Genomic DNA, 22,170 nt, shown 5'->3' on the forward strand with positions numbered 1-22,170 from the left:
AGCCTGGCAGACACGGGACCTATTGATGGGCTCTGGCGGCCACCAGCGGGTGGGTGGGGGCGAGAATGACTGCAGTCTGCACTTGCTGACAATGGCCTGCTGTTCCCTGGGGGGCCCAGCCGGAGGAGGGACAGAACTGGGCTGCCTTCCTGCCTGCCTCGCAGGAGGGATGTTTTTTGCAGGCAGCACCTGTAGTGGATCTGGAGCAAGCTTGTGCTTTGTGGACCACTGCAGCAGCCGTCTGGGGTTTGGCACACATTCCCCTGCTGCATCCAGGGCACATGTGCCACTTACTGGCTGCCTTTGTGGCCTGGGCTGAGTGGGCCAAACCATCCTGTGTTCAAGAAGGGCTCAATAAACACAGCGAAACAAAGACTACTAGCACTTTCCTCAATGCTGCTCCAGTGAGCACCGCCATCCCATCAGCACACGGCCTGCGGACAGTCACGTGACACAGCTGTTAAGACACCACCTGGGACGGGACATCCTAGGCGCAGCTTCCTGCTAGTGCGTACTGTGGGAGGCAGTGCTGATGGCTCAAATGCAGGTGGAATTCTGGGACCTGGCTCTGGGCTGAGGCAGTAGGGACTCCCAGTGCCTGTAAAGCAGGGAAATCCCCATCCCCGGGGGATCACAGGAGCTGGTAGCTGTGGACAGTGGGGCACGGTACCCTCTAAGGATACGGGAAGGGTGGAGCACTGACTTGCAACAACTTCTAGGTTGCCAGGGTGAAGGGGAGCAGGTGTCCCTCGCATAAACTAATCCCCTGCATATGAACATCAAGTGCCCCTCCTGCCCCCGAGCTCAGGGCTAACTGCAGGTAGGGATGCGACTGGGAGCGGTCCCTGTACAGCCTCTTGTAAACTTTGGATTTTTAAACCCCACCTAGATGTTGTAACAAACCTGAGTATGTGGACACCCCCTTGTTGCGACTGCCTGGCTCCCCCCGCCTCCAGGGAAGGAACACCGTGCAGGGCAGGCCCTGTGCCGGGGAACCACTTGACCAGGGTTTGCTGGTGCTTTGCTGCTTAACTCCAATCCTCCTAGCTTAACCTAGGCTGGCACAGTGCACTGCCCTACCCAGGAGAGCTGGGGTCTCTGTAGGTCGCTTGAGGGAGGGGATGTAGACCATGAAACGAGCAGCCCTGGGCATCCTGCCTTCAGCCTGAGGCTTTGTTTTGAAAATTTCCAACCTGCAGCAGTGTAGGTGGACGCTCTGCTAAGATTTTCGCCAAGCAGCCCTGCCTCCCCATCCTTACCTCATTCACGCATCAGTGTCAGAGGCTATGGCCCACTGGTTTTCCATTGGTGGTCAGTGGGTCGGGGCTGAACTCGATGGGCACAGTAGGGCGGTGCCAGGAGGACAGGACAGGTTTTGGAGCTCAGTACTGCCCTGTGTTGCAGTGAGTAGCCCAGCAGCTACTGCACACAGAGCTAAAGGACAAGTTCCCTGATCCCTGAACCCCTTATTCCTCAAGGACCCCTTTCAATACTGACCTCGTGAGATGTCAGACTGTAGCTGGCAGCCTCCGCTGCCCCAGGCCGTCGGCAAGAGACTCCAAGGCAGGCCTGTTCTCATTTATTAGACGCCATCTTCGGGCTAGCAGAACCTGCTGCATTTGTCTCCTGGGCCTGACAGCCAGGCCAGTCTGTCAAGGTTAGAAACCCATCCAGTCCTGGCATCAGCTGTCTCCTGGTGCCAAGATACCTGGGGTTGGAGGAGGGGCACACAGGCCAAGCAGCAGCTGCTTAGCCAGCACAGCGGCTGCCAGGCCTGTGGGAAGAAAGGAAGTACGTTTGGAGAGGCCTTGGGGCCCCGCCCGGGGCTGCCGTGGCAGTCAGCTTGAGGATTTCTTCTGGACTTGCAGGGAGTGGAAGAGCTGCCGCAGCTGTGTCTCCCGATCATTGACGCAGCCTGGAAGGGAAGGGGCCTGTTGGCTGGGAAGGCTGGTGCGTTCTGCCTGGGGGGCTCCACTCCTGAACTGCTGTGGCCTCCTGAGGGGTTCAGCTCGCTCACCTGTAAACCAGAATCATACACGCCCTTTGTGGGGAGTAGACTGAAGGACTCGTGTGAACCACAGCCAGCATGGACATACCTCCTAGTGTGTTCATGTGAATACGCTAGGGACCCCTTGCAGAACTAACGGGGAGAAGACCAAGGCTCATTCAGCATGGTTGCCTTTCGCCTCCAAGTCACACAGCACAACTAAGAAGTGGACCTGGGCTCCCTGGCATCTCACGCATACTGTTAGCCATCCCCCTGGCTGCCTTTGCTCAGTTCAACACAACTGGTGCAGCAGCTGGCACATGGTGAATGTTAGTGCCCAGTGACCATTTGCTTTCTCTGCTTCTCTGACCCACGTGCCAGGCACGGTTAGATGAGGACGATTTCCCCACTAACGGCCCTTGGTCTCCCGGCAGCTGGCCCGGACAGTCAGGGCTGAGCCACTGCCTCTCCCAGCACACTCACTCCCTTGCTTCCCATTTATTCCCAGAGCTGAGCCTCCAGGGAACTCCATTGTTGTTTCAGCTGGGATGTTGCCTGCATGGGCCTCCAGGGCCACACACACAGAGCTGGAGGTGGCCACCATATTTCTGAGCCCCAAGCCTGGTCCCTGCTCCCTGGGCTCCAAGAAGACAAGAGTCCACACACCTGAGGAACCACCCTGGACGTCTCCAGGGCTGCCCAAAGGCAGCGCTGCAGAACCCTGGCTTCGCTTGTCCTCACTCCCAAACCTTCACATCAAGTACGTGGCCAGTGCTTCTTGTGGTTCTAGACTCTAAAGTTTGCTGATCTTCCACATGGGTGTGCCAGACTATGTTACTACCTTAGCAATCCTCTTCCTACCCTTGACAGCTCCTCCTGTGCTTAGCGTGACACACTGAGTCGGTGGGAAACCTGGAGGTAATTCTAGAAGCTTAAAGGGCTGCTTGGATCAGCCAGACCGCTGCCTCTGGTAGGCATCAGGTGACCGCGGGCCACAGTGCCCCTCCTGTTCTGGCACTCGCCCTCTGCAAGGCCACAGTCCCACTCTGCTCGAGTGTGGGGAGCTGGCCGGGCCCTTCCTCTAAGTTCACAGAGAAAGAATGCAATGTTTTCTCTTTAGAACCCTGTGAGAAAGCCAGGCTTGGTCTACTGGGCCACATGGAAAGCGAGGCCCCACACATGTGGATGAGGCTGTCCTGGCCAGCAGGTGCTAGGCAGTCTGCCACTTGGCCTCTTGGCTGTTCCCAGAAAGACCTGTAGAATTCATGAGCATAACGTCATTTTGCGCTGCGAGCCTGTGGGAGAGGACCCGCTCAGGCCCCAGCCCCACTCCTGAACAGGGAAGCTGCAGAAACATCACAGTCTTCCACCGACACAAGAACTGGCTGTGGGAACATTGCTCACACACTCCCTTGCCTTGCTTTCTGTGGGGCAAACCATTCGATGTCTCGCCTCTCCTGCCACTGGGGTGGCCACGGGACCCAGAACTGGCCAGCAAGATGCCAGGAGAGATCCCTGGGAGGGCTTCTATTTGGAAAAGCCACTGACTCCTAGGTCTTCCCATTTCTGCCTGGGACAGGGGTGCAGTGTGGAGCTGGAGCAGTCGTCTTGACTCCATGAGACTACAAGCAGGACTTACCAACCACGTGTGCAAAGCAGAAAGAGAAAAGGCCTGCCCAAGACTTCCTGTGGCCCCAGAGCAATCACTCCCTCCGGTTCACTGTGGCCCTGAGCTGTCTGCAGTCAAACCCACCTCTAAGTTCTACCCAAAGAGAGAGGATTTTAAGAAAAAAAAAAAAAAAAGGAGTCAGGCATTATGGTTTAGTGAGTTAAGCTACCGCTCAGGCTCAGAATACCTGATACAAGTCCTGGCTATTTGTGCTACTGTTGCAGTTCCCTGCTGACAGACCTGAAAGTGGTGGGTGAGGACTCCAATAACTAGTTGCCCGCTGCCTGGGTCCCAGGCCCAGCTAGAGCTCCAGGCTCCTGGCTTTGGCCTGGTCCAGCCCCAGCTGCTGCAGACATTTGGGAAGGGGGCCAGCAGATGGAAGGTCTCTGTCACTTTACCTTTCCAAAGGAAAAATTTAAAAAGCAAATAGCAAATGACACACTTGGGAAAATACCATACATTAGAGGGGTCTTATCTTTAGCATATTCATATAGAAAGGCCTTATAAACTTAGTAAAAAAAAAAAAAACCCAGAAAAAAAATGCAGAGCGCTGGGAAAAATACAAGCACAAAACACCGAGACTTGCCAGGGAGCACCAGCATGCTCGGCCAGCCGGTGAGTCAGCGCTTTTATCTGTGAGGCTGGTACTGGGGTTTTTTTTGTTGTTTTCTTCTGACATCCAGTGCTGGCAGGTTTGCGCGATCTTTCTGGAAAGCAGTTTGGTTGCAGTGAGTCTGTGCTTTTGACCCAGTCGGTCCACTTCTAGGAATCTTGTCTTAAGGAGATCATCAATTTCAGGAGAGCTTGATGTGTGAGGATGTTCATCGCAGGGATTATTTATAGAAAGTGTAAAAATCCGAATTATGGCAAACGTTCAGTTGTGAGGAATTGGTGTAGTCCAGGTGGGGCTGACTGGTGAGCTGTTCAGTAAATTTGCTTTTCCCTGTGCTGGGGCGCATAGGCTCTGGGGGTTCATGATTCAGGTCTCAGAGTTGTACAGGCTATGTTCACATCCCGACCACCACTTCCTCCCAACAAGACTCACACAGAATGCCGACACCATGCTCCTCGCCTGGTAGACGGCACTCAAATCCACGCCAGGTGAAACGAGACCATGGACTATTGGGTCAAGAGCTGGCCACAAAGCATCCCCAAAAGAGGAGGCTCCTGTTACTATTCTAGCGTGCGGGAAAGAGGGACGATCTTGTGAAAATGTGTGCAGATTTGAGGCAGGAAGGAAATACATCAGATGTTCAAGATGGTTACATCTGGGTGTTGTTTAAAAATTATTCCCTGTTTTGAGCCCAGCACAATGGCTATTCCACTTATGATCCAGCTCCCTGCTCATGGCCTGGGAAAGCAGTGGAGGTCCTTGAGTCCTTGGGACCCTGCACCCATGTGGGTGACCTGGAAGAAGCTCCTGGCTCCTGGCTTAGGATTGGCTGAGCAATGGCTGTTGTAGCCACTTGGAGAGTGAACCAGCAGATAGAAGATCTTTCTGTTTCTCCTTCTCTTTGTAAATCTGCCTTTCCAATAAAAATAAATCTTTAAAAAATTATTTTCCCTGTTTCATTTTCAGATACTTTACAATGATTGTGAATGATTTTTATAATCAAGGGGAAAGTCACTTTTCAGGCACCAGATTTAAAGTCAAGCCCTGAAATCCTTCATTCCTCTTCTCCCAAGGCTTTTCATCTTCCCATCCACGCCTTTCCAAGTCCCCTTCCTGACAGTCGTGCCTGGCTGTCTCTGCATGCCAGACCGTGTTCTAGATCCCAGAGAAATTGCCTCTTATCTTCCCACAAAAACAGAGGCTGCATCCCTCACCCAGGGTCACGCGGCTCACATACTGTAGCCATCATGCCCGACGTCCACTGACCGCACATACCCAGGTGTGTGTTGGTCACGAAGTTGCCCATGGGGTCTGGAGCTCCCTCCTCCCTGCTGACAGGGCCATCATTCCACATGAGGTCGAAGCCCCCGACTCGCTTCTCTCTTCCTGTGAGTCTAGATGGGCAGGGGACCTGGGGTTAAAGGTGGTGCACCTGCCGGGGCCTCAGACCCCTAGTCATCACCTCCCAAACCCTGTGAGCACCCACCTGGCCAGAGCCCTGCAGGGCTTCCTGTCACAGGCTGTTCGCCAAATCTGCATCTCTCCAAGGCTCCCCTGCCTGCCCTGGGGACTGGTGTCTTATGTGTATTTTAGCATGTCAGTTTCACCTTCCAGGGCAGAGGCTCTGTGAAGCCAGGACCAGTTCTGTTCTTTACTGCAGCTCTGTGGCAGGGGCTCATGCATTTATCAAATGAGTAAGTGTTGGTAGGGATACTGTGAGCCTGAGGGCTCTGTCTTCTCTGCATCCCATGTACCATCTTGAGGTCCAAGGATACCTCAGCTTTACCTTTGAGAACCATTCCTCCCTCTTCACTCATGGGACTCCACCCACTGGGAGGTGGGCACAAGACCTCATTCAGTTGCTGGGGTGGGCGCAGGGTCAGACACATGGCTCAGTCCCTGATAACAGGAAGTTACCTTCTGCCTTGTGCTGGAATGACTGGGGGTGAGCCAATGTGGGGGACAGAGAGAGAGACAGGCCCAGTGACCAGCCCAGCCTGGACATCAGGAACCTAAGCTTTGCCACAATGAACACCCCGCAACAAGGACAGACAGACCACCTCTTACTGAGCACCTGCTGGGGGCCTAGCTGCTTACAATTAACTCATCTTGATACACTCACACACATACTTCCCACATGACAGATGAGGAAACAGACTCAGCGAAGCGGAGGGGCCAGGGCAGGGGGGCCCACAGGCGGGAGGCCGCCCTCTCACCTGGCCTCCATGTCCACCACGTGCAGGGTGTCCTCCAGGAGACATGTCTTGAGCTCGTAGTCCTCTTGGCTGCTGGCCGTCAGTGATGGGGAGGCATTGACCTCCAGGAGCCACCTGATGAGGAGGGAGGACATGAGCTTCGGGGTACCTCGGTCCCATCGGGGTAAGGGGTGGGTGGAAGGGGAGCACTAAGAGGCTGGGTGGGATGCCTGGCCTGGTGAGTTCAGCCACACAATTCCCTCCCCATTTCCATGGGGGAGAGGCAGCTTATGATAGAGCGTTTGAGTGGCCATGGCATCTTAGTGCTGCCACTGAGTCCCCTTCCTCCCACAGAGCTGTGAGTGCAAGGAAAATTCCTTCCCCTAAGGAAGGTTTGCCTGTGGATGGTGACTGCCCTGTGTTATCAGGGGCTGGGAAGGCAGCAGGGAGAGGTGGGGGCTGTGGTGAGCTGAAAAGGACATTCAGTGTCTGAAGGAGTGGCGGTGGCCAGCTCCTCCAGGATTGCAAGATCACATAGCTTTGCCAGTCAATCGTCCCTGGTTGTGGAGTTTGATGTAAGCATCTCCCAGGGCCCAACTCAAAGTAGCAGCGGTCAAAGGTATACTAAGGGCATGCAGCTTGTAACCTCTTGGTGCCCCCAGGAAGCTGGGTTTGGAGAGTCCAGCCTTGCCCACAGGCCAGAGGGCCCAGGGCTCCCCTTCCATTCCCTCTGCTTGACCCCTCAGTGTTCACCCTAGTACCTTGTGACAAGTGGCCAATGGGAGAGGCACTGAACTGGGGCCAGCCTGAGGTCTTGGGCCCCTGTGATGTCTAGCAGCTCTGAAAGCCTCCCAGCACCTACGTGGTAACCCAGGGCAGGGAGCTCAGCTCCTGCAAGGCAGCAGTACTGACGGGTACAGTTAGGCCCAGGGGTCCTGCCTCTGCCCTTGACTTTGAGCTCCCTAAACTGCTTGATGAACTTTTACATCCTGTTGCATCACAGGAGGCCATGTAGTTCTTGCCAGCTCGGTCTCCTCTATGGCATTGTGGGGAGACAGGGCACTGCCTTCTGGACAGGGAATACTGTTGTGGTGCCCCATTCCCCAGCACAGCACTGTGTGTCATGCAGAGTGCCAACTTAGAGAGGGGAAGCTGCCTGCCTGCTGCCAAAGGGGCGCCCCGGACCCAGCAGATGACTGGGAAAGTGCTCCCTCATGGCTTAAGGCAGGGGCACAGTGGCCACGCACGGTCACGCATCTACCTCGGGCTCCCTCTCAGCTGTTCTCAGGCCTTGGACCTGCTCCTCCCCGCTGACCTCCAAGTCCCAAACAGGCCCATCCTGGACTCATTCTGCAGATGGTTGCTGCACAGATGAAGGAGGCATGGCCGGGGTCATGCAGGCAGGAAGTGGCAGTGCTGGGATCGACCCTGGGCAGTCTGGATGCAGAGCGTGTGAAGCATGGCCACTTACGGCTTGAGGTCCTGGTCGATGAGGATGTCATAGCCGTACAGCTCAAAGCAGTGCTTGTCGCTGATGATGACCTTCTGTACGCTCTGCAGGCTCTTGATGAAGATGTTATCCATGTCGCTGAAGAGCCCCTCCACTGCCTCGGGCCCGTGTTTGGATGCCAGGTATTGCCGGAAGCGCTGCAGCATCCACTTGCAGCCCTGTAGCAGGGGAGCCACAGTGGGAAAGATAATCTGCTTTTAGCCAGAGGTCCCCTACCTGCTGGGAACCCTGGGAGCCACCTGCCCCACCCCGAGGCTGGGACAAGAGGCCCTCAGCTCAAGTTCTACAATTAGGAAAACTCCAGGTATACCCCCTCTTTGTGGGACAAAGGTCCCTGGGGAGCCCAGACATCCCTGCCCATGTGGCCTGCACAGGACTCCTCCCCAAGGACCTGTGGCACTGAGCACGTGCATCCCAGGCTGCTGCTGGAGGGAGCGGTGTGTGCATCTGCTCCTGCAGGGGCGGAGCCAGGGGAGGGAAGAGGAGGAAGCAACTGCAGGTGCAGTGGGGGGCCTGAAACCCAAGAAGCCTGAGTATCCATGCACGTGGCCTGGCAGGTTATTACAGATTAGAGCAGTAGACGGATGAACAAGTGAACAAGACACATCATCCAACTGAAAAATGGGCAAAGAAGTTGCACACACGGATTCCCAAATAGAAGGTGTTTATAACTATCATTCATAGCTTGTAGCCTTCATATGTATAGATGCCCAGAGAAATGGACCTTCAGGGCCCCATTCATGGCAAGGGTGGGCCAGCCTTCACAGGAGACCCAGAGCCTGCCAATGCCTGTCCCCGACTATCACTCCATCCTTCCCAGTGTCAGCTCAGCGCACTCACCTTCTTGGGATGGTAATCGGGTGACGTCTTCTGGACGGCAACATTGGTGAGGTGGACATCTGGCAAAGGGTGGCAGTCAAGGGCTCATACAGACAAGAGAAGCAAGACCCCACGTCCTGACCCCAGAGTCCTCAGGGCCTGCAGCAGGGACGTCAGTGTCACTTCGCGGTCCACACAGCCCCTTCACACACCTCACCCCGCTTGTTCCATCTCACCAATAAGAACGTGGAGGTGCTAAGAAGCGATAGCTGTCCAGAATAAACCCTTTGCAACATCCTCCCTCCATCACAAACAGGAAGGACCCCCACACCAGGGATATAGCTTTGTTGAAGGCCCGTGTGGTGCCTTCCTCCCTCAGGCAGCTGGGGTTCAAGGTCTGGCTGAAGCCTGATTCCCTGAAAGTACGTGTCTCCCCACTCATTCACATGGGAGCAGGGGTCAGAGCACGGGGCGCCAGCCTCACTGGAGAGCAGTGTGGCACCAGTTACAAAGACTTCACCTTCCCAGAAATCCACATTGTCTGCATCAGTTCCAAAGCAGCAGCATGTGACAGCTCCCCCAAAAGAGAAGGAAGCCCGGCATCTGGCCAGGTAATTTCTGAGAAGGTAAATTCAGAGACACACTGGGATATCCCCGAGCAAAAGCATAGAGTAGGATCCCTTCCTCACACCACAGATATGAACGCCAACTGGACCAATCACCTGCAGTGCTATACAACTGCTAAAAGGGAAATTAAGGGATAAGTTGGTGTAACCTTGGGATGGGCAGAAGTTCCCAGCTGTAACACCAAAAACACAAGCCACGAACAAAAAGATCAATTCAACTGTATCTGAATTAAAAAATGTGTACGGGCCCGGCGGCGTGGCTCAGCGGCTAAAGTCCTCGCCTTGAAAGCCCCGGGATCCCATATGGGCGCCGGTTCTAATCCCGGAAGCTCCACTTCCCATCCAGCTCCCTGCTTGTGGCCTGGGAAAGCAGTCGAGGACGGCCCAAGGCCTTGGGACCCTGCACCTGCTTGGGAGACCCGGAAGAGGCTCCTGGCTCCTGACTTCAGATCGGCTCAGCTTTGACCATTGCAGCTGCTTATGGAGTAAATCATCAGACGGAAGATCTTCCTCTGTCTCTTCTCCCCTCTGTATATCTGACTTTATAATAAACTGAATAAATCTTTAAAAAAAATAAAAAATGTGTGCATCATAGGACATTTTGAAGAAAATGACTAATATTCTAAGAGGAGGAGAAAGTATTTGCCAATCATGAATCTGATGAGAGACTAGCATAGCTTCTGAGATACAGTAACAAAACAACTACAAAAACAAAACAAAAAACCACTCTTGTAAGCCAACAAGACATGTTATCAGTTTAAGAATGAGCAAAGGAGTTGAACAGGCGGGTGCCTGCCTATCAGGCACTTGAGACTGCACGTCACCAGAGGGACACCACTGGCTACCTGCCAGGATGCCTGCAGTAAGCAGAGATGGCAAGAACTGCTGGGGAGAACTGGGGACGCTGGCGCCCCCTGAGGACCCTGAGGGACATGGGGGAACTGTGCCACACTACAAAACAGCTTGGTGACCCCCGGAAAGGTTGACCTGGAATCAAGATGGACATTTGGCCTGGCAATTACAGTGCTGGTTGGTATGTCTACATCCCACAGTGGGAGTGCCTCGGCTCGACAGCTGGCTCTGCCCATTTCCAGTTGGTGGCCAATGCAGAGTCTAGGAGGTGGCAGCAATGGCTCAAGTCATTAGGCTAATCCTGCCACCCCACATGAGGGCCCTAGATTGTGTCCCCAGCTTCCCAGCTTCAGCTGGGCCCAGTCTGGCCACTGAAGGCATTTGGAGAGGAATAGCAGATGGGTATACATAAGAAATATGCTGGGCTTGGTGCAGTGGTATAGCCTACATGCCTCTGCCCGTGGTGCCAGCATCCCATGGGGGTGCTGGTACCAGTCCTGGCTGCTCCACTTTCTAAGTCCAGCTCCCTCCTTGTGGCCTAGGAAGGCAGTGGAGGGTGGGCCAAGTCCTTGGGCACCTGCACCAACATCGGAGATCCAGAAGAAGCTCCTGGATTCAAACTAGTGCAACTCTGGCCATTATGACCACTTGGGGAGTGTACCAGTTAAGGGAAAATCTTTCTCTAACTCAGTCTTTCCAAGTAAAAACACCCAGTGCTTGCGTGGGGTGAGCTGCACACAATACGTGTTCCCTCCTGAGCCTAGAACACACTCCAGTAAGTAAGGTTCCATTACATTGCAACAATATATATATATGACATATATATAGCCTAGTGAGCTGCTGCTTCAAATGTCAGTGGAGGGACACCCTGGCAGAGCACTTGAGCCTGGCTTCAGATGAGGCTGTTATGAAATCTTGGGAGGGGACAGGGGCGTAGGTTGGGAGGGAGAAATCTCTCAGAGAAACGGACATCCTTGGAGGCCAAGGAGCCGACCATATGACCATGAAGTTAATCAGACACACAGACACAGAAGCAAGCTTGCATGGGCCAGTCCCACGTTTTCCACGTGGAAATCTCACTTCAATTGTTTAACAAGAAAGTGTCATGATTCTAATAAAGAAAGGCTACAAAAACATAAAAGACAAAAACATAGCCAGCTCAAGACCATCTGGGAAAAAATGGTCAAAGTTAGGAATCAGAGATACGGTTTCAAAAGGATGCAAATTAGGGGGAATTGTAAACAGTGAGGGATACAACTTCTGAGGCAGAACTCCCATCAGTTTGTTTATATGTAAACTGTTTCATTGGGAAAAATACAGAACTCACAGCACAGTGGTGAGAATTGAGCCATGAATGGTCGGTCACACATGCTTCCCCAGCTGGGCAGGTTGTCTGAAAAATGGCCTTTGCAAAATGGCTGCCCCAGGACTGGGAAGCTTTGGTGAACTGCACGATGCGCATGCGGGAGGTAAATACGTCAAGCACTTTCAGAAAACCACCTGGCCAGATGCCCTTGACCAGAGTTATAGCTCTGTGACACCTCGCAAGGGAAAAAAACATTAAATGTGGTAGAATCAAAACACAATTTTTTTTCAATGTTGTTACACTAGCAAGAAGCTCAGTACTTCCCCAAATACCAGGTCAAATCAATACATTGGAATATTGTATAACAATAGGAAAAAAAGGGGATGGAGGCCTGAAGTGACAGCTCAATTGACTAAGCCTCCCCTTGGAAGCCCTGAGATCCTATATGTGCACCAGTTTGTGTATCGGCTGCTCTACTTCCTACCTGACTCCCTGCTTGTGGCCTGGGAAAGCAGTAGAGGATGGACCAAAACCTTGAGACCCTGTACCCACATGGAAGAGCTGGAAGAAGCTCCTGGCTTAAAATCGGCTTAGCACTAGCTATTGCTACTGTTTGGGGAGTGAACCAGTGGGTGAAGATCTTCCTCTGTCTGCTCTTCTCTCTGTAACTGCCTTTCAAATAAAAATAAGTAAATCCTTAAGTATATATACATACATATTTCCTATTTTTGTGATCCAATTATTACTTTTTTTAAAAGACTTATATTTTATTTGAAAGGCAGATTGAGACAGAGATCTTTCATCTGCTGATTTACTCCCCAAATGGCCATAACGGTTGGGGCTGAAGCCAGGAACCAGGGGCTTCTTCTGCATCTTCTACATAAGCTGTAGAGCCCAAGGACTTGAGCCATCCTTCACTGCTTTCCCAGGCCATAAGCAGGGAGTTGGATGGGAAGCAGAACAGCTGGGACACAAACCAGTGCCCATGTGGGATGCCAATGTAGCAGGAGGAAGATTAGCTCACTAGTTATTTTTAAATGTGTTTATTGATTTGAGAGGGAGCGAGAACTCCATCCACTGGTTTGCTCCCTAAGTGTTCCAGTGGCCAGGGTCACACTCATCCCAGGCTTCCCAAGTGGCAGGCAGGGACCCCGACCTCTGAGTTACCCCTGCTGTGTCAGGAACCTGAGCCACACACAGAGCCCAAAGACTCAAAGGTGGGAGCATCCTAACTTCTAAATCAAACATTTTAAAAATTTGTATGTAATACCTGAAACATACATGAATATGGACGGTGCATGAGTTTCTATTGTCACCTTTTCTGCAGTTTTTATTAATATTTTAAGATTAAAGAATTAAAAACCATTTTCAAAGAAGGGATAGAGAATGCTAGACATTTACTCCACAAGGAAACAGCAGACGTTATTAACTGGAAACTGACCCTGGGAGAGAGTTGTTTATGTAAGGAGTCCCTCGTGCTGCCCAGAGAGGCACCAGCATGAGCAGGTGCTGAAGGGTCGCTCTGGGCAGACACTGCTCTGTACACTTCTCATGTAATATTTAACTTTCAAAACATGGCAATAAGACCAAACTCAATCTGATAACCTGCACACCGTTACAATCACTGAAGACAATAAGCTTATGGGAAGTGAGGCACAAATAGAAAAAAGAAATTGTAGAAGAAAAAAATATTCAGGGGGCCAAATCCCAGCCTCATAGGAGGCAATGTAAATGCACCACCTTGGTCACACACATAGCTCAACGATAAGATGAAGGCAGCGAGAGATGAGAACTGACACAGACCCTGGCTGGGAGGCCCACGCCCGGAGCGGGCCAGCAGCACCTGCCATTTCCATGCAAATCACCCCAAGTGCAGACTCCGAAGACGCCAAAGACATAGATCTACCCTTTGAGCTCCTAAGTCTGTGTGGACTATTTACCCAGTTTTCATTTTCTTTTGAGGCTCAGGTCTAAACAACTTACAAACTTCATAAAAAATGTTTATATTTTGACAAGATTAACAAACTCAGAGCTCAAAAAAAAAAAAAGTACAAAAACAGAAAAGGAAGCATTTCCCCACCCACTCATTTTCGCCAGCGACAGCTTCTATTTCTAGTCTTTCTAGAAAGGCTTTCTCTAGAGAGGCTTATGCAGAGATGCCAGCAGGGATGGGAACACACCTGTTGCACCATCCTGTGCTTTCAAGGTTTTGCTTCCAAATCAACAACGCCTCTTGGAATCCGCCTCCTAGCCACCGTTCCTTGTGCACAGCTGTATAGTAGTCCACTGTACAAGTGAGCTGGCACATGAGGCTGTGTCAATGAACAACCATGCAGCCTGCTGTGTCCTACATTGCAGATGTACTTATAGGGATAAATGCCCGGGATTGGGCCATTGCAGGATCAGGGTGATGCCACTGGTCTTTTGATAGACACCCGCCAGACTGTCTCCTGAGGAGCTGGACATCCCTCAAGCCCTGCCTAGTTGCTGTACCAGATCTTCCAGCCCTACCGATGGGTTAGGCGACAGTGGTCCTGTGGGTGTGAATGAACGGGTGAGCCTGCAAGGAGACATTAAGGACACAAGAGAATGCCAGTGTCCTCCAGGGAGGCTCCAAGGTCCAGTCCCATGGAGGGGAATGCACACAACTGCCAGGACTGCTGCCAAAGCCATTGTCAGAGCAGTCATGGGGGACGGGGTGGCAAGGGAAGGCTGTCCCCCTCGGGGGGCCTCAGGGGGAAAGCCCTGGGCCCGTCCTGTCCACTCTGCACTCAGGGCTGCAGGGACTGGGAGGAGTGGGTCAACACTGGGATACACTGGTCATCGATGCTGTTCAGCGTGAAACGGGTGTTGGAGAACCGGGCGAAGCCGTCCCGGTAAAGCCAGGCCCGCAGAGGGATGTACTATGGCAGGAGAGAGAGAGGCAAAGGGAAGAGGGTATGTGGCTTTTGCAGCTGCTCAACCCCCTTATTTCTCAGGCACCCCGATTCCCAGGGGAAGGGAGACACAGAAGAATGATAAGACTCCTAGTGCTCCCTGACTCCCCGGACACCCACGACCTGCCTGTGAGGTCTAGGAAAGACAGGGGCCGAGCCTGCTTCGGTCACCCTGTGCACAGAACCAGGAAAGTGTGCACACTTGCTGAGTGGACTGTGTGAAGGGGTGGTAAGAGGAGAGCCAATTCCTTGGTTAAGAGACTGAGCCTGGGACCAGGTGCCTGGATTTGATCCCAGCTCTACCACCCTGGACAAGTCACCCAACTTCTCTGTGCCTGTCCCCTTTTGCTGAAACATAAGGATAAGAACAGAAGTCCCCACAATGGAGGACTAAAGGGGAGGACTGCTGTTGAGTTAGCAGGTACCTATAGATGACTCAACGCAGCAGCACAGGCCAGGGACAGGTCTGGATGCTGGGTACCCAAGGTAGTACATCTTGGATATGGCTGTCTGCCCTAGGACTCACGCTCCATGCCCCAGTCTGGCTGGTGACTCACCGACATCACCAGCACGTAGACACGCAGGTCAAACTTGCGACCTGTGAGGCAGAGACAGGATGAATTCATTGGGCATCAGGCACCGGGCAAGAGTCAACAGGAGACACATGTGACTCCCTGGCCTCATGGCATTCTGGGTCAAACCATGCAAGGTGTGGGAGAGGATGGCTGGGGGCAGGGGCTTTGCTTGGGAGGGAGGCAGGGACCCACAGGGTAAGGTGCCTGTCTCCGAGTGGGGAGAGGCCTTCAGGCAGGAGAGACTATGTGGACAGAGGCCCTGGGGGCACAAAGCTCTTGCGCTAAGGGCCAAGTGCAAGGGGACGAAATCGGTGTGGCCCACACAGTGGTTAGAACCAGGATAGACGCCATAGAGGTGGCTGGGCAGCCTCAGGAGACAGGTGGAGAACCAGCTGTGGGAAGGGCGGAGCTCTCCCAGGGTGGCTCTTAGCAGATGGAGGGGCTGTGATCAGGATGGAGGAGGGGATGGAGGATGGGGTTAGGGGTTGGGTGGTGATGGGAGGCAGGCTGCAGTCTGAACGTCGAGCTTGTTGGGTTGGAGTTGTGGGTGGACATCCAAGGTGGATGTCACCAACTGGTACACATCAAGATCTGGGACCAAAGTCTTGGACTGGAGACAGAATTGGGAATGGTGGCCACTTGGGTGGTGACAGTGTGGGGTTGCTGGGGGAGGAGAGAAAGAAGAGACCTAGGACTACAAGGGGAAAAGGGGAGGAGGGAATACCACCTGCCAGGCTGAGAGGAGGCATGTTTCCACCTGGCCTGTGGCCCTGCATCCTTCTCTTACAGATGACTACTAGCCATCATCTGACCTCAGCCACTGGGTCACTGCCAGCCGTGGGCCTGTGCTGATGCCCACGTCACTGTTCCCCATTACTTACTTACTATTTACTCCACTGCCACATGCAGCTGGTTCACGGCTCTGTTCCCTGGCTGTGGCTGTGTCTGTGTCCAAGCCCATGCTCCGAGAGCAGGGTGGACAGCAGGCACCTGGGACAGACGCTGTTACCCAGCACTTTCCTGCATATGTGCATGGGACAGCTAGGTCTCCACCTCTTCCTGAGCTGCCACAGGCCTGACAAGGGTGTGGCCGGCTGGAGAGACTGGCACGGGCAGCGGCCTGGAGGGGAGAAGCCACGCCGGGCTGGTCCCTGTGCCCCTTCATGCCTGGTTGTCAGGCTGGGCTCTTAGCAGCCCTTGCTGGAGGCCTGCTGACCGGCTGACCAAGTGTTGGTGGATGGTCTGGGGGAGGAGCCCGCAGCTTACCTCCTATCAGGTAGGGGTTTTCGATGTAACGCTGGGCCACATAGTTCTCCACCGGAAGTTCCTCTTTCTGCTCCTCTGCGGTTTTCACTTCCTGATCATGAGGATGACCGGCTGTTAACATCTGTAGGCACCTCCTGGGTGCCAGGTGTGGTGTGCGGACTTCTGTCAGGGCCCCTCAACAGGTCCTTCAATCAATTCGACCAAGGACGTGCTGGTGTGCATCCCACTTCACAAATGAGAGGCTGAAGCACAAGGCAGGGGGGTGGGGGTGGGGAGGAGCAGCAGGGAGCCTGCCCAGGGCCACAGAGCTGGTCAGTGGTGGTACTGCTCAGGGCAGGCACCAGAGAACCTGAGCACGTGACCTCTCCACGTGTGCCCACTGTGCTTCAGCTGATTCAAAGGAAAATCACGAGTGTCTGACCTGATGGTTAAGGCATTACTTGGGAAACCTGCATTCCATATTGAAATGCCTGATTGGAGTTCTAGATCTGCTTGCTTTCTTTAAGGTTTACTTATTTTAAACAGAGAGAGGGACGCAAAGGGATAGAGATCCTCTGGTGGTTCACTCCCCAGATGGCCTCAGTGATGTGGGTTTGGCCAGGCCCAAATTAGGAGCTTTATCTAGGTCTCCCACACGGGTTTCAGGAACCCAAACACTCGCACCATCTTCTGTTACTTTCTCACTGCATTAAGAGGCAGCTGGATTAGAACTGGAGCTGCTGGGACTCGAACTGGCACCCACATGGAATGCCAATACTGCAGACAGAAGTTTCACCCACTGCACCATAACAATACAGCTTCCTGCAACTTGCATCCCAGGAGACAACAGATGATGGCCAGCAGGTGGGGGTGCTCCCTGCCACCAATGTGGGAGACCCAGAAGAATTCCAGGTTTCTGTCTTCAGGTTAACCCAGTCCTGTATGTTGAAGACATTTGGGGAGAAAAACGATGGATGGAAGATTTCTCTTTCCCTCTAACTCTTTCAATTAAATAACATACATCTTAAAAACCACATATTCCAACACAGATGGAATGTGAAGATGATATGCTAAGTGGATGAAGCCAGACACAAAGGACATCGGGTGTCCGGTGGCACGAGGCTCCCAGGGCAGCCAGTCCACAGTGGACAGCCAGCAGAATGGTGCTGGGTGAGGGATGGGGACCGAGTCTCGGCTGGGGAGGATGCCACCATGATTGGGAGCTGTGACGGTATGTGACACGGCTGTGCTGAGTGCAATGGGAACACATCTCCGTTCTGGCTGCAGTGTCCAGTTCTGCCTGGTATGTATTTTACAATTAGATCCAACAGATGACAGAACTTAGAACCTGTCCCTTCACTGACACCAGCCAGCCCCATCTGGGGTCTCAGGGTCATGTGGCTGGTGGTTCCCAAGTCGCAGAGGTCAGATATACAGCATTTCCATAGAAATCTGTGGTAGTCCTCTATACAGAGCATCTCACACCACCCGTAGGGCATCTCATACCACCTGCAGGACTCCCACACCCTATGCAGTCCCTTCTTGTCCACTGCCCTTGTCACAGTGTCCGGGGGCGGGAGCTTGGTGTCAGGGATGCTTGCTCCAGTCCCCACCCCTCCCTCCAGCTCCAGGCCCTTCCTCCATAGCTTCTACTCACGTGGCCACTGGAGAGGGTGATGGCGCTTCGAGCAGGCTGCAGCTCCAGGTTGGTGAGCTTCCTCCCAGCGGTGCCCTGACAGAGGCAGGGGAGGAATTGGCACATGGTGGGCAGCGGGAGAGGCAATTACCCAGCACTCATGGTGCATTGGATACTCCCTGCCCCACCCCATCACCACTGAGGTTTTGGGGGCTTCAGCAAACAACAAGGACAGGGCCCGGGCAGAGGGACAGCTGTTCCTCCACCCCCCACCAGTGGTGGCTCAGTCCTCCCCAGGCCAGTGAGCGGCAGGCCCAGCTAGAGACCTTGGGACTGTGTGAGTGCCTGCTGCAGGGGTCTCACATGTACTAGCCCACAATGTTAACCCTCAGCAAGTGCCACCCCTACTTGCTACGGCACCAAGAGCTGGAGCAACCTGTCTGCTGTCACACAGCCACTGGGTGGTGAGGTCGGGGTCCAAGGCCCCCTCCTTCTCCCACCGCTGTAGGGGGCAGGCCGAGGGGCAGAGCTGACGGGAGCAGGGGAGGGCTTGGGAAGAAGGGGAGAGGCACACTCACCTTCCTCCAGTCCATGATGTCCTTCAGCCGCCGGAAGAGGAAGATGCCCTTCCCCTGGGACCGGGCTACCTGGCATGGGACAGGGCCCTCAGCTCTGGGCGGTCCCTCCTGGCAGGTGCAGCCCCACTCTGAAGGTACTAAACTTGGGGGGCGGGGAGAGTGGTCAGGAGCCAAGAGGAAGGGGGGCGGGGGGGGGGAAGGGGTTCAACTCACACAGAGACGTACATTTGCATGAATAATGCAAGAGAACAGACAATTAAAAAGCCATTTTAACAGTCCTGGGAACATCTCATCCAGTTCTTTTTTTGGAAATCAATTTGCCTTCCTAATTAGGTTTTGCCTCGGCTAATACTGAAATCAGCTTAGCTTGACTGAACCCTGTACAGCTGATTCCTGGCTTCACTGAGTCTGGGAGCCAGCAGGACATTTCCTACTTTCCACAGGGTGTCCCTCCCTCTGCGGTGGCCACTTGCCTGCATCCCTTCCCATCCCCCGCCCCGGCACACTTGTAGGGCCAGGAGCTCATGATCCTCTCCCATCCCAGACACAGTTCCATTGGAGTGCAGAATAGCTTTGCTAAGCAGTGCACAGTGCAGCCAGAAGGCACACAGTCGGTGTCTACTGTGTGCCGAACATTCTGTGACAGATGTAACCCAGGCCTGGGGGAACATTCACGGCCCCACCTAGTGTGCCAAAGTCCATGGTGAGGGGGTTCTGCTCCACCTGCCATGCCATGCACACTGTGTGCGCCCAGAAGACAAGATTGTAGGGGCATAGGTAAGAGCAGCCATGTGGACATGACCATCTTCAGGAAGCACCTGAGCCAGGGCTTCCAGCAGTCCACAGTCCTGCCAAAGACTTGGCAAGCGCTTCGGGCAGGAAGACAGCTCCACGCTAACATGGAGACAGAAGCTCAACTGAACAGCAGCTAGGATTACAGACAGATGTTGGAGAAGCCGTGGAAACTCTCACTGGGCTGCTGGAGCATGTCCCGCTGGGAAAGCACTAGGCGGCATCCTCTGCCTTATGACGGGCACTTCCCCATACACCTGCGCGTCCAGGGACCTGGACACACCCACAGCAGCACTGTTCACATCGCTCCACCCTGTGTTGGATAAATGCTGGCCCAACGGACCAGTATTGATGATAACCAGCATCCACAGCTTGCAAAGCCTATCCTCCGTTCCTACAGTCAGTGTAAACCCTTCAGTGAAGTCACCGAGAATGTCCCAGACCTGCAGGGCTGACCTCAGCTCACAGAGAGTGCATCTAGGACTACAGCACACAGAACTGTGGGATGGTGTGTGATGTGGCCGTGCGCACGCACCTGCCAGCCTCCACCTACAGCAGAGCAGTGAGCTGAGAATGCCGGGGCTTTGTGCTGAGCCCCATGCTGCGCTGATTTCCTCGTGAGGGGCTGCTTCCAGCCAATGACTGAGCCCCACAGGGAGCTGAAGGATGAAGACTCCAACAGTGACTCCCACTTGAGGCCTCCCTGTGACTGAACTTCTTCTAAAGCCACACAATGGTCTGGGAGCTTCTAGTCTCCCTCCATCCCTCCTTTTCTTGTACCTGATGCTCTCTTAGCTCCGCTTTCTCCCTCCCTCCCTCTTCTCGTACAGGCAAAACTGTGGCCGATTCAGGGGTCAGGGCCAGGGACCAGCAGCACAGTGGGTGAAGCTGCTATGCACAGGGATGGTATTCCATATCAGAGGGCCAGTTCTGGTGCCTGATACTCTGCTTCCACTCCAGCTCCCTGTTGATGTACCTGGGAAGGCAGCACAAGATGGACCAACACTTGGACCCTCTGGAGCCCCTGTGGGAGCCCTGGAAGGAGTTTCAGCTTCCTGGTTTCAGCCTGGCCCACCCAAATGGGGTGGAATCAGCAGGTGTCACTCTTTCAAGTAAATAAATAAATCTTACCCAAAAAACCCTGTATTTAGCCTCATCTTGCCATCTGTTTCTTGGAGGACCCAGATTAAGAGATTTGTGACTGTTTTTCAATACAGTTGCTTTATTTTTAAAACATTTATTTGAAAGGCAGAATGGCAGGGAGAACAGGAAGGGGGAAAGGAAAGAAGGTGGTGAAGAAGAGGAGAGCCACATAAACTAGGGCTGGGCCAGGCTTTAGCCAGGAGCCTGGAACACTGGCTGGTAGGCACCCCAGTACTGAGGGCATCTTTCACTGCCTCCCCCAAGCACACAGGCAGCAGGGTGCATTGGAAGCAGAGGTGTTGGGGTTCTGATATGGGTACCTTGAGCAACAGCTGAACCTGCTGTACCACCACGCATACCTGTTATTCTGATGTATTTATGGGTGCAAGGTGACCATCTGATCCATGAATTCCATAGATGCTGATCCAGTCACACTCATTAACTCCTCTAGTACTTGGGTCCCAATCACCCACGTGAGACCTGGACTGAGCTTCCAGGTTCTGACTGGGGCCTGGCCCAGCTCTGGCTGTTTCAGCTATTTGAGGGAATGAACCAGCAAGTAAGAGATCTCTGTGCCTTTCAAATGAATAGCAATTTAAACACACACACACATACAACTACCCTGTGACTTTTTCTAGGTGCTGAGGAAGCCCCTGGCATAAGAACATTGCAGAAGGCCTCTGGCTGAAGCGCTGTTAGTTGAGGTTTCTATCATGTACAGACAGAAACACCTAGTGCTTAGGCGGGCTCAGTCAGGCCCTGGCTGGGGTGAGCTAGCAGAGCTTCAACATGTGGCTCTTCCTGCCTTGTGGCTTGGAAAGCGGCCTCTGAAACTACAAACATCCCAGCGGTCCAGCAGGTACAAAGAGCACACACAGAGAACTGTCCTTGGTCAGCCCAGCCACCTAGCACCTGCCTCCGCACCACACGTGAGGCTCCAGGAGCCCAAGGCGGCCCCAGCATCCCTGCCCTGGCCATCTGCCTCATGACCCAGCAGGCCTGAGCTGCAGGGAAGGGACAATGCTCAGAGGGGGAAACCGCTAGCATTGATGCAATTGTCACAGTCCTTAACCGTGATGGCCAAGCCCTGAGATGAGCTGGGGCCTGGTGCTGTGGGGAAGGAGGTCTCCACAGTGGGGTCTGACTCAGCCTTCTGGGCTGCCGGGCTGCCGGGCTGCCCCTCAAGAGGAAAAGGATGGCTCAGCCAGCCACAGGGAGAGAAGCGTTTGACTGCCCCACGACTGGCCTGCCCGCAGCAGCCTTGCAGGGCCAAGGTTGCTCGGAATCACAAAGTCAGGCCTCGTGGGAAGAGGCCACGGACCCACACAAGTTGGTTTTCCTGCTGTTATCCACATTTAATGTCTACTTAAATGAACAGAAAACTCCCTTTTCTCTGAAGGAGTAAGATCCCAGAAGGAACTATCTAGTCCAACAGTCCCCAAGGCGTGCACTGGCAGCCTAGGCTGAAGGCTAACCTTGGGCTTCAGCTGCGAGAAGTTCCACTAGCACGGCGATGTTCTGTGGGTGCACTACCGATATGATTGACAGGTGATGAGCACCTGCCATCACTAAGTAGCACAGGATGGCTCGTTCACAAGCACTAAAGAGCAGAAACCTAGCAAAGGGAGAAATTGGCCTCCAGGCCCTAACAGAGAAATCCTGCCCTACAGGCTCCAGACCTGCCAGCC

General features: G+C 53.7%; 1 protein-coding gene across 4 annotated transcripts in view; it reads right to left on the reverse strand.

Moving 5' to 3' along the window:
* Positions 1–1,562: 1,562 nt before the first annotated feature.
* The window catches only part of TTLL9 (tubulin tyrosine ligase like 9), a 37,554-nt gene continuing 16,946 nt past the window's right edge, over positions 1,563–22,170 (reverse strand). The window contains exons 6-15 of one of the 4 annotated variants that reach the window (XM_004586015.3): positions 18,548–18,616; positions 17,991–18,065; positions 16,355–16,445; positions 15,071–15,111; positions 14,393–14,480; positions 8,815–8,873; positions 7,936–8,132; positions 6,486–6,599; positions 5,545–5,663; positions 1,563–1,915 (exon numbers count right to left, since the gene is read on the reverse strand). In XM_004586015.3, coding sequence (XP_004586072.2) covers positions 1,839–1,915; positions 5,545–5,663; positions 6,486–6,599; positions 7,936–8,132; positions 8,815–8,873; positions 14,393–14,480; positions 15,071–15,111; positions 16,355–16,445; positions 17,991–18,065; positions 18,548–18,616 — 930 coding nt within the window. In that variant the 3' untranslated portion in view covers positions 1,563–1,838. Of the gene's footprint in view, positions 2,018–5,544; positions 5,664–6,061; positions 6,209–6,485; positions 6,600–7,935; positions 8,133–8,814; positions 8,874–14,392; positions 14,481–15,070; positions 15,112–16,354; positions 16,446–17,990; positions 18,066–18,547; positions 18,617–22,170 lie in introns of those variants that run through there. The other 3 variants (XM_058679377.1, XM_058679378.1, XM_058679379.1) reach the window with 3 other exon arrangements.

The sequence above is a fragment of the Ochotona princeps genome, chromosome 22, assembly GCF_030435755.1.
Source record: "Ochotona princeps isolate mOchPri1 chromosome 22, mOchPri1.hap1, whole genome shotgun sequence".
Lineage (NCBI taxonomy): Eukaryota > Metazoa > Chordata > Mammalia > Lagomorpha > Ochotonidae > Ochotona > Ochotona princeps.